The sequence below is a fragment of the Anoplolepis gracilipes genome, chromosome 17, assembly GCF_047496725.1.
Source record: "Anoplolepis gracilipes chromosome 17, ASM4749672v1, whole genome shotgun sequence".
Lineage (NCBI taxonomy): Eukaryota > Metazoa > Arthropoda > Insecta > Hymenoptera > Formicidae > Anoplolepis > Anoplolepis gracilipes.
Genome location: NC_132986.1, coordinates 1,721,286 through 1,734,010, shown reverse-complemented (window position 1 = coordinate 1,734,010; position 12,725 = coordinate 1,721,286). Strand labels below are relative to the sequence as shown.

General features: G+C 31.0%; 1 protein-coding gene across 16 annotated transcripts in view; it reads right to left on the bottom strand.

The window, feature by feature from the left end:
- Positions 1–446: 446 nt before the first annotated feature.
- Rdgb (retinal degeneration B) overlaps positions 447–12,725 on the bottom strand; it is a 32,909-nt gene continuing 20,630 nt past the window's right edge. For 9 of the 16 annotated variants that reach the window (XM_072908914.1, XM_072908918.1, XM_072908919.1 and 6 more), the window contains 8 exons: positions 12,409–12,671; positions 12,194–12,302; positions 11,760–11,916; positions 11,242–11,391; positions 10,927–11,107; positions 10,433–10,707; positions 6,580–6,650; positions 447–4,513 (listed from right to left, as the gene is read on the bottom strand). In XM_072908914.1, coding sequence (XP_072765015.1) covers positions 4,419–4,513; positions 6,580–6,650; positions 10,433–10,707; positions 10,927–11,107; positions 11,242–11,391; positions 11,760–11,916; positions 12,194–12,302; positions 12,409–12,671 — 1,301 coding nt within the window. In that variant the 3' untranslated portion in view covers positions 447–4,418. Of the gene's footprint in view, positions 4,514–6,579; positions 6,651–6,870; positions 6,949–8,137; positions 8,403–8,786; positions 9,334–10,432; positions 10,708–10,926; positions 11,108–11,241; positions 11,392–11,759; positions 11,917–12,193; positions 12,303–12,408; positions 12,672–12,725 lie in introns of those variants that run through there. The other 7 variants (XR_012048298.1, XR_012048302.1, XR_012048299.1 and 4 more) reach the window with 6 other exon arrangements.

Here is a 12,725-nt window from a genome sequence, read left to right as displayed (position 1 = left end):
TTTCTGTTTTATCCTCACCAATACAAAAACTTAGACGTTAAATGTTTTGAAAGTTATATTACATATATATATATGATTTTTATAATTTGTAACATAATAATTTATATAATAATTACATAAATTATGAAGAACTGATTAATCTCATGCTATTATATATCAAATAATCAATTAAATTTATATTATTTTATTATTTTTATTTATATTATATTATATTAAATAATCAATTATTAAAATAATCAATTATTAATTTAATGTAATTATCAATTTAATTTTATAGATCTCTATATATATATATATATATATTTCTCTATTTTATATATATCTAATATAGATATCCTTAGAAGATTTCTGCTCCACAAGTAATGAAAAGATTCCTGTAACAAGAGTGAGATTCGCGGGTAATACATTAGCGAAGGGAGAGGATGGATATGGATGAGAGAAACTACTTAAACCACAATGATTTATCATTTATTAATGTCTCCAATGAAGGAAGTGGAATACAGTGTTGTCCGTTAAACGTTTCCTCTCTTCATCTCCCTTCATTTAGAAAAAGAAACGAGACGTCTTCCGCTGCGGCGGAGAAACTTCACGGAACCGCTCAACATTATATTATATACATATATGTATATATAAAACAATTGTTACACACTAGAGCGAGAGCGCGTAATACAAAACAATGATCTCCAGTTAGTGTTTATTATTACAGTACCCCGTCACTTTTGTGTACTCTAATAAAAATATAATTCTCATTACATCAATCAGTACACACAGTGATTTCGTTCGCGCGCGCGCGCGCACGCATTTCCTTCTATATATATAATAATGTATAAGTAAAATATCTCTTGCAGTCGCTCACCTATATATCTCTACGGAGTGTCCGTCAAATTACGCGTACTTTGTACAAGTGGTTTAGTTCAACATGAGCAAGTGAGTTTTCAGCACATCCTTTCTCTCATCGAGTTTTATAAAGATCCGCTTTATCGCATTGACAATAATACAGATTTTAATTATTAGATATATAATTACTAGATAATTTTTATAATTACTTGGCTAACTACTTTTCTTTGACAATCAAGTTTAATGATCATTATTGTTCAATCCTTATGAGCTTTTGTAATTGCGTATTAATTTTGCTTAAAATTGATTGACCTTAATAGCCAATAATCCGATTACGAAAATAAGATTAATTTTTTTAATTATTCGACTTCGTACAGAAAGAGGGCAATCAATCTCACAATCAGTGAAAGACTTAATTATTACAAAAAAAACATTGCTGCAATATTAAATAAAGATTTTTCTTCTCTTATTTTGTATTCTTTTTTCTATTTTCTTGTATTAATGATAATAACGCATTATTTAATTAAAGTCAGAATTTTTCAGAAAAATTTCCTTGCCAAAAAACTATTTGCGATATTTGCAGCCTACGATACAATACAGGACAGACTAAATTAAAATAAAAGATCAAACGCACTTTTTTCCGACATGAAGATTTTACGGACACCCTGTAAAAGAATACATATATACATATATACGTATTATGCGTACTACATACATATACACGCGTATTCGTGTATATTTCCAAGTTCGCAACTTTGTTGTATACATATACGTATTATTCTCATTTATATTTTTAGATGTAGACATTGTTGTATATATATATATTATATATATATTTATATATATATATATATATAATATATATAGAACTATTCTCATGCCATATTACAACAATACAAACAGTCAATGTTTAATGATAATGTTGACTTGCGTAATGCAAGCACCACAACTAGTATAGCAGTTTGAGCAATACGTAATGCTTTTTTCATAATCGGGAGATTAGTATGATTCGAGAAGATCGTCGAGTATAACACAAGAACCTCCATCTCCTTTATCGCGTTCGATTCTTTTCTACAGGGTATCCCCATCATTAACACAAAGCTGTCTTGGCTCTCATTTTACTTTAATTTCATATTCATGTAAATTAAAAAAACATAAAACTTTTTCACCGTTCAATAAACATTATATATTTATCTATCTCTTCTTCTCTCGAGAATTAATGATAACAATATAATCTTAGAACAATAAAAATATAACACATATTAATTACTTTTCTTTAAATTAAAGTTATTAAACATATTTTAAAATAGTACAATAATTTAAGAATTGATGACTTCAATCAGATTCAAATTTAAGAATTAATTTTGAAAATGGAGGGAAAATAGAATTGTTAGTTAAACTTCTTTTTTAAATTGAAGATAATTTCGCTAAGAAAATTCTGTTATTAACGCAATACCTGTAAGACACCGTGTACATGAAATCGTGTCCATAGGAAAGATTTTACTGACTGATTGTAATAGATTTAAGCTTAATGAGAAATACTGTTGATTATCAATCCCATCCATCGTCGATGCAAACTCTGAGCTGAGACAGAAAAATCTTTCCTTTATTTCTGCGAGTATTGTTGCATAGTGTGAGATTGAGGAGAATTTACACAGGATAAGACGAATAGAAATATGAAATTTTATATAGCGTCACAAATCAAAGGCATTGATTCATTTCAATTCCAAGTCGTTTACCATATCGCTTTCCTCGACGAAGCACCTAGCATAGCTATTCGCATAAATATGACATTTCGCAACCCTCTCTAACGTTATCCACGAATAACAATAGTTATTTACACAGCATCTAACGTTATTTACATCGCTAGCTACAGCTTTACGCGACTATGTAATAAGAGGGAAGTAACTTTGTACCGCTTATCGCGCGCGCGTCTAAATATCGATGCTTCGTCTTATAAATGTATGATACATCTCCTATCTCCGCGATTAAATGCACAAATACTTGTTGATATACGTGTTATTTTCAGAAACTTACTGTTCAGTAAAGGATTGAATAAGAACTCATTTATATTTTTCTTATATTAGAGACAAGTAATATAGAAAGATTTTTTCTCAAATCAATAATTATTACATTATCATTTCTGGCTATAAATAATCGTATTTTTTTCAAATTACTGTTACAAAAATATTGTGTCTTAATTATTATTTTCGATATAAATATTTATCTCATTGTCAGTCGATTTAATAAGACATTTTTTTCAGTCTGCGTCGCGAATAAATAAAATATTTAATTATAACATACTGTAATCTTGTTGATGCTATAAATAAAACTGTGAAATCAAACCGATCGCACGCATATAACAAGTACCATCTATCAATCAATGTGTTACATCATCATACTTTAAAACTCTTTTTTGTGAATATATTTCGCGCGAGGAGAAAATAGCCCTGAAAAAAGTTGGCGCGGACTTTGCAGAGCATTACGTATTACGTCTCTTTATAACGTTTTTGGCAATGAGTAGAATACTAACAGATCTTAACGCTAATTATGTCTAAGCATGTCTCGGTGTGTGTCACACAGATAACATTAGATTATGTCTTCTTAATAACAACAAGGAGACTCAGGTAACAGTTTCAACAAGTTCTCTCACATTCCCGGCGCATTATTCCGCTAAACAAAATTCTATTATTTATATATTTTAATTTATATCTTTATTCTTATTTCATTCGTTTTTATAAGAATATTTATCTTTAGAAGGAAAATAAAAAAATATCCGTGTACCATGCAAGCGCGTAAGATGAGATTATTGTAATAAATTGTAGTGTAAAAATGGCACAAAATATGCAAGAAAAAAATATATATGTATATATGCATATATATATATATAAAAGTAAAATTTTATTTATTGGAATAATACGAGAGATTTACTAATTCTGTATAATAAAAGTATGATAGGAGTTATACAAGGATTTTAACTCGAAACTAAAAATCCAGACAATACAGAATTTATGGAATCTACGAGATTTTTACAAAATTGATTTAAGGAATTTTCCAGATCTAATATTCGTATCTGTAAAAGGAATGAATGAAATTTTATGACATCAAAAAACGTTTAAAAACTAGCAATCGTGTGAAATTAAAAATAAGATTAGAGAAGAATAAAAATCTAGAATAAAATAGAATATTCTTATCATCATATATAGAATATAGAGAATATATAAATCTATAAAACTCCAGACCAAAGATTTACGATATGAGAAAGATTATCACGAAAGATGAAGTAGTAACGCCTACGTCATCGAAGATCTACAAAGAATAGAGAAGAGTAAAGAAGAATTTGTGTAATATCGCGAAGATTACAAAATCTTCACGACGTCAATAGGAGAGCGGAAAGATTTATATAAGATTATTACACAGAGTTAAGGATCCCGACGAAACGAGGGAGGCGGAATAAAGGAAAATATGGAACCGAGAATCGTGTACTTCCTTCGCGGGTAGCTACCGCCGGGATTCGAAGAACGAGCGGCAGCGCGCGAATCGTCAGAGCTTCTCAGTTGCCGCCGATCGGTGAACGTTGCTCACTCCTGGACCCACGCTCGTGGATCGTTCCAACGGGAAGGGCGCCTTGCCCAAGGGTGGTTGCGAGATTGCACGCTTCGCCGTCCTAAAAGAGCTGTAAATATCGGTGATAATTAATAAACGATCGCAAACAATCTCTCCTCAAGATAACTGTGGAACGCCAACTAATTTTAATATATTATATTATATTTCTTCCCTATACAGAGATCAATTTTATTTTAAATCATTTATTTTCAAAAATAAAATACTTTAGAATATATACTTGAGCAATACTTTATCTTGTATTGCGTAACATTTTATATTATTTTTTATAATAAATTTCTATGATAAATTTTATCATTAACTATGTATATAGAAGATACATAATTATTTCACAATTCTTTTCTGTTAAAAATTTTTGCTTTTTAAGATCGATTGAGAAGAAAAAAGGTTTAAGCATCGCGTTCCCAAAGTTATCTCGGTAATTTTATTATTTCCCTGCGCATTCGACGTACTGTCATTCGAATCAACGCGATTGACAGTACGTGTAATACGACTGTTAAATGATTGTTAAATTTCGTATTGCATTCTTGAAACTATTCGCATGTCTAATTAAAATTGATTGTATGCAACAGAAACGGATTGTAAATTAATTTCTTAAGAAATAGATGCTTCTCCAATTAGATAAGTAAAAAAAAATTATGTTTACGTAAAAATAGCACAAGCATCGATGATGGAAAAAAAGTATCGATTTACAGATTAATTAAAAATTAAAAGTAGTTTGAATAATTTAAAATTATTAACACTGTGCTATTTTTTCATCGAACAATATGTTATCGCAATCCGCTTCTGTATCGTGCGATGTATTGTGCAATAAGCAGCAGTGATGTATCTTTCGTATTTGCTTATCACATCAGGATGAAAGCGCGATAATACATTTATCCCTCTTCTAGCACACTTACAATTAGACTGAAAACAATTAATAATTTGCTCTCTGTCTTAATGCAAATTATTCATTTCTATTGTTGTTGTAACTAACACACATACTTTTCGACATCCTATATACACATTATAACAGATATTTACAGGATGCAAGAAAAAATATATGAAACGACGTGTCTCTTTTAAAAGAATATTTGAAAAATGAGTTTCCTTTTTTTTCATCGAAGATTATAATAAATGCACATTTGATTGACGTGTAAATTTTGCAATACAATGGTTTAAATTTTTTATAAATTTCTTTAAAATAATAATTATATAGAAACAATTCTCTTGATTAACTTGAAGAAATTGTTTTTTTTGGAGATTTACAACTTATAATTTTTTTGTTACATAAAACTTTTAATTCCTCTATAAATTGTTTTTTTAAATGACAGCGAAAAAGAGAAAATATATATATATTATATTTGTATACATTATATTTTACAATATCTTTTAATTTTTTCAATCAAATGTTTGAATAATTAAATTATAGAATCTCTTAAATGCCTAGTTTCAATTATAGTAAATCTATAGAAATTAATAAATATGACAAGACAATATGAAATAAAGATTGATCGAAAATAAAAATTTTTTAATGTATTTAGATTCTTTTTTTATTCACTCTCGGTATTAGATATATTTATTGAAATTGATGATATCGGAAAATTTGATTAAGAGCTATATACTTTTTATATATTTTATCGCGCATCCCGTAAAGAATATTGTGCCTTGTATTAAAGTTTAACTCGCTTGCGAGTAAAGTGAACATAGATCGCCATTGAAAGCGGATGAATATGACAATAGCACAATGGGGAAAGCGGTGTGTTTTACATTTGTACTGCTGAAAAGCATGACGTAACATCCGAAGCGTTAATGTACAATGAATAAGATGTAGATGGAAGACACCTGTCCGCCCTATGGATAACAGCGAGACAATTATTTATTATCCGTTGTTCTTGAAATGACAGAGGGAAAGAAAGAGGAAGAAGAGATCATGACATTATAATAAAAGCATTTAACTTATTTTCGTTATTCAATCCTAAATAGCTCTGGCAGACGCCTCTAATTGTAAAACAAAAAAAAAATTTATAATTTCATAAATTTTATATTTTAGAATATAGTTAGAATTAGTAAAGTTTATACAGATTTAATTGCAATCGCACAGAATTGGAGAATTTTGCGGTATCTGACACAATTTACCTAAAGAAGATTTAGCGCACAATCGATGGTAAACACGTCGACTCTTCGTACATTCGCGCTTGCAGCCAGTACTACAAAGAGAATCATAAGATACATAAGATTAAATAAGATATATAAGAGCAAAAAGAGCAATTTTTCTCTAGAAAAAAGAGCGAGGTATCTGGGGGGAGGGAGGGGGGGAGAATCGATTAATTCACGCGGAATGAATTCTAATGAATTGATTGACCATTTTCTACAAAGCACATTTTAAGAAAAGCCTTGACAAAGAATTGAGCCTAGAGTCTATCTTACATTGTCGGTATATGTAATCCTTGATACTGCTTTCTCTCATTTAACTGACGTTTAACGTTCGTCCCGTGATACCGTCACCTACGGAATGCAATGCTGATGAACGAATCAGGAATCGCTCGGAGCGACGAGATTTGTTGATAGCACACGTGTATGTATTATGATATGAGAACACAGCAGAGCGAATGCATGATCGGGGATAAGAAGGAGCTTGCCAGTGTTTTCGCTTTTAATAGAGATCACACAGCACGTACATATGTGCGTGAGTTCTCGAAACTTAAACATTCACATGTAACGTAATAATCGTGCATGGTGTAGTACACATCTCTTGTAAATCTATGGTATCCTTATTCGTGCTGCTATACGGTCCTTTTACGGACAAGCAACAATCTTCAGCCTGATCTACCACCAAAGAAATCATTTGCCCGAGATCATTCCATTATCTTTTCCATTTCTTTCATTTAATTAATTTCTATTGATATCAGACTTGATGATGCATACTTGATTGACCCGTAAATTTTGCAATATAATTTAAATTTAAAGTTTTTATAAATTTCTTCACAAAAAAAATAATTATACATATAGAAATGTTCCCTTGGTCACCTTGAAAAATTGTTTGGAATTCGCAATTTATAATTTTTTATTATAAAATATATAAAACTTTCAATTTCTCTAAATTGCTTTTTAAACAACAGCGAAAAAGAGAAAAAGTTGTAAATTATAACATATATATTTTTAATATATTAAATTATATTTTTAAAATCACAAATCATATGTGTAGTCTTAATAATTTAAATGTTCGACTGGTATTACACATCATAATTAAAATATTATTCACGTATGAATTACATTAATGAAACTAAATCAAGTAAATATGTATATTCGATTAAAGTAATCATCGATTGAAATTAAAATCTATTTATCATAAATTAATGTAACTAAATCAAGCAAATATATTCGGTTAAAGTTATAAATTTAAAAACAAATTAAACGAATATAATTTTAAATAATTATTTATATATATATTAAAAGTATGTTCTTTGATTCAATTGATATAAAAGAGCATTAATTATTTTATTAAAATTTAATTATGCATCACATCTTTTGATCATAAGTTGTTGAACATTCTAATTTAAATGATGATTAAAATATCAGAATTCTCAGTGTGTAGGAAGATATGAAACGATCTAGGTGGTGGATCTAGCATTACTTTGTAACACAAAACACTCAACTAACAAGTTTCAGGCGGAAACGTGAGACGACGGTTTACCTTCGTCGTTAAAGTGAGACCGGTTCATTTCGGGAGGATAACGAAAACGATTTCTCTATTTTCCCGGGCGTATTTATAGAGAGGCGGTCATAGAGCAGTCATATTAGCCACAAATCCTGGACATGTATGCACTAGCCGATAGATACAAACAATAAGTTTGAGCGTAGGATTACGACAACAGTCGCTTTCGCCGAGTGAGAGATAGAGAGACAGAGTGCGATATTTAACTACGCTGACAACGCGACATATCCCTCATAGCAGGTACCTGCAATCAAGAGACTGGTCAGGGAAATTCGGTCGTTGACGCATTCCGTTTTAACTGACTAGAATAGCGTGGGGATGATGCAGCGTGCGTTAATAGTAGAAGGAATTTTTTTTATTTTTAAAGAAAGCAAAAGTAATAGAATTAATAATAACAATTGTAATTATGTATGATAGACATTGATCTAAGTCGGTCATCATAATCAATCAATTTCACATAACTGAGAGAGAGAATATTCTATAATTTAATTTTATTTCTTATCTATTAACACGCGTTATCTAGTTAGATAATCAAATAAATTTCACTTAAATGTTGATTTTTTTACTTTTTATAGCTATAATAAATCTCGAGTGTTTTTGAGAAAAATAGCAAAAAAAAAAAAAAGGAAAGCTCAACGATTTTTAAATAAAGAGAAAAAATGCAGTTTTTTTAAACACATGCGAGGAAATTATCGCATTAATTTTTTATGTATGTATACGTTTCTCTTCAGGTGTAAAAAGATGATGGTACAAACTTAATCGTAATTTTAAATATACATAATCCTTCTACCAATAAAGATCGTGCTGCGAAAAATTGGGGGAAAAGCGGAGAGATGTAGGCGCTGATTTCTGCTTTTTTTAATGTACAAATTAAAGCCAAATATTTACAATATTTCTTGAGTAAACGACATATATGATATTCGTTTAATTGACTGCTGGTTAAATTTGCTGATTTGAAAATTAGAGAACAACTACGATAATCATTTGCCGTTCAAGTGGTAACTTGAATCGGCGCCTACGGTGAAGAGTAAGAGCAGTAGACGGTTGTAGATAGTTACCAATGTGAGTAAATAAATTGTACGTAGATTATAGGCGTGTGTTAGATGTGAGTAAGGTAGATTTTCCGCTTTAAGTAGACGCTGTTGCGCGCCGGGGAGTTCACCGCTGTGTCGTTACTGGAACATAGCCGGTGCTCGTTTTCACACACACATACACACACACGCACACACGCATACATTTGTCACTTGCGTGACAATTCAGTGCGCGGATGCCGCCCAGGGTGTCGTTTCTCGACCCTTTCTTGTCTGATTGCGATAAATGATGAAAGAAAAACAGAGAAAAAACAGTCCAGAATACGTCAAGCAAAGTTACATTAAATGCTAAAAAAATCTGACTTTATTTTCAAAATAAAGAAAATAGCTGCATCTATTTTTCTTTAATAGTATTATTAAACAAATGTCATAACTGACTTTAGAATGTAAGAATAGCGTTAAATTTTCGAATATATATCTTCCGAAAGATTAACGAAATTTAAAATTAACCGAATTCATTTTCTTACGAATTTCCAATTGTTAAACTAATAATTCATAAAATATTTTTTAACAAAGAATGATTTAACAACTGCAGACAAAAATTGCTGAAGCGAGATAAATCTGCCTTGTAAGGCATTGTAAAATAGCAGTTCTCGAAAGCAACATTCAACAATAAAGGGTTGAGAGAATTAAACCCGCTTTTTCTTGCGTCGATTACATCTTTTTCGTGTAGTAGCTTTCAAAGTCAACTGCACTCCAATCTCAGCAATATCATCGTTTTTAAAATTTAGTTGATAGTTGATAGAATTTCGTTTACACATACTTTTTTTTCATAATTACAATACATTGTAAATTGTAGAAAAAAGATCTATAGCTTGATTTATCTCTCTTAATTACTATCTTATTAAAATATTATTAAAAAATATTTTTTTTTAAATAAGTAAATCGTATAATAATGACAAAAAACTTTCACATATTTATATTAGTAAGAAAATAAAATTATCATTAGAAATTACAAGTAGAAAATAACATGGATGAGAGTAGAAGTTAATAATTAAGACTTTTAATCGAGAAAATTTAATATGGGTGCAACTGATTTCAGTAAATGCTCGACGCTTTCGGCGTAACAAAATAATAGCAATAAAATCTGATCAAAAGATATTTAATTCTCTTTGGCGAAGCGTGGGAAATCTCTCTTTCTTATTACAAAATTGTCACAATGCATTAGCTACAGAAAACTCACCTCCGTCGACGCAAGGAAGTATTCTGTCCCGGCAAGCCAAACTGACCCCTGGGGATCACCATGCGTGCATTACCCTGAGCGGGACGTGAACCTCCGTGCGCTTGCAGCATGCTCAGATGGGCGGCATAGCCGTCATACAGTATTGTCGCCAAAGTCTGATGCTTTTTGGACGCCTTGCCGATGACGAAGATCTGGCTCGGTTTGAGGTTTATCGCCGTATACACGCTAATGTCCTTCTCGCTACCGTACGCCTGATGAATTATCATTCCGTGCTCCTGTCAACCACATCTAATTAATCGTAGCAGATGCGTGGAGATTGAAGAAATGAGGATCAAGCATTGTAAGAAGAGAATTTTTGATTAAAAATCTTAATATCTCTCGAAATAAACACTGCTTATAAAGAAAATTATTCTCTCCGATTGAGAGAATTGTGTGATCAATCATGAACATTTCATTATCTATTTCTATTGTCAATGTTTGCTATTATTACAAACCTTCACAAGCTTATTCAAGTAGGCGGCTTTGTGGGCGAGCGGATCTCTGGACAGGCCGTCAGCGAACGAGACGAGACCGTGAGGAAAGTTATGCTGCGACAGCCAGGAAACCACAGTCTGTTGCTGCATGTCAGGTCTCGCAGTAATATAAATGATGAGGTAACCTAGTTCCTGCCAATGCCTACAGTATTGTCGCAGTATTAATAGAAAAGTATTCATAGAAAAGAACTTGGTAAACAAGGTTCATTTATTTTTTTTTTTTCGAGAGAGAGAAAATTGTAAATTCAACGAAAAATCGTTTCTGTAATACATTACCTCACAACATCGACGGCACCGGCCCAGACTTTCGGATCTTTGCCGCTCACTGACCTGCTGGCAGCAAAAGAACCGTCTATGCTGAAAACCACGCACTCGGTTCTCGGCGGTATCACAGCAATGAAAAAATCTACAGATGTGTGATCTCCCCTGCAAACGTGTGAATTCAGAAGGAACATGAGAAAAAAATTTATATTTCTCTTCATTAAAGGAATATAAATTAAACAAAACGGATTCATATAGATAGGAATTTATAATAAATACATTCATCTTTGTTTTTACGTCTCATTCAGTAATCTTCACATTTTACACTTCCATTCTTTAACTGTCACATTAATAATAAAATATTAATTTTCCTTTATTTGATTAATTCTAATTAATTTCAATTATTTAAAAACTTTAACTTGTTTAACTTTAACATTATTATATATGTTATTTTTTTTCGTTATATATTAATTTTTTGATTGCTAATTGGATTAATGTCTGTTTAAAATTTCAAAAGAAAAAAAGTATATTACCTTACAACCATCTTCACTGGATAGAGCCCGTAACCTAGCGTTTTGTCATCTGGTATTTTGTAAATTATCCTACCATTTTTGTCAGTTACCTCAGTGGAGAGGTATGTCCACTCACCTGCTGGTGCGTCTTTCATAACGTGAATATCCACTTTTTCACCTATAACAAAATGTAAATGTTTCATTTTCGTCTTATTTGTAATATTATAGCTTTAGCGATTGAATATAAAAATCAATTACTAAAACTATTATCAGTGTATAATATAATCATTGGCAAGCCTAACTAAAAAAAATCTTTGTTAAATTTTACTACATATAATTGTAAATTATAATTTAATAATTTAAATTAAATTTTGATATCGATAAACTAGACCACACACACATACTCATACGCAAAAGTTAATTTTATATAAATTATTCTTCCTTAATTTTGTTACCTGTTAAAGTTATCATATCAATAGGACTGTACATGAACCTAGCAACTAATACTTGTGGTGCACCTTCCCTTACAATGACATCATTTGCTCTGTGATTGGCAGCAACATTCTGAAATGTATCAACGTAGTCATAAGCAATGAGAGGATCAATTTAAAATAATATATATATGACAAAAATTTTAATTAAATTCAAATTGAGATAATAGAATAAAAACCTTAAGTTTAACGGAAGTACGCTTTTTATTCCATTTCTCTCTAGGTTGACCTGGACGGAAGCAACTGAGATCCTTTTCCTCATTACCGAGCAGCGACAAATCGAATCTGCCCAATTGCCTCAGAATAAACGCGATTACGTCTGAAGATTCCCAATAACTAGCGTGGAAGAGATGCGGCAAAGCATTTGTAGGAAAATTAGCGAGACCCTCTGGACAGTAGAGCGCGTAATCTAGTCTTTTGGTGCCCCACCACTTTTGTGTCACTGGAACGAAGTAATAATAAGCGTTTTAGATAATCGACATATTTGAAAAAAAAA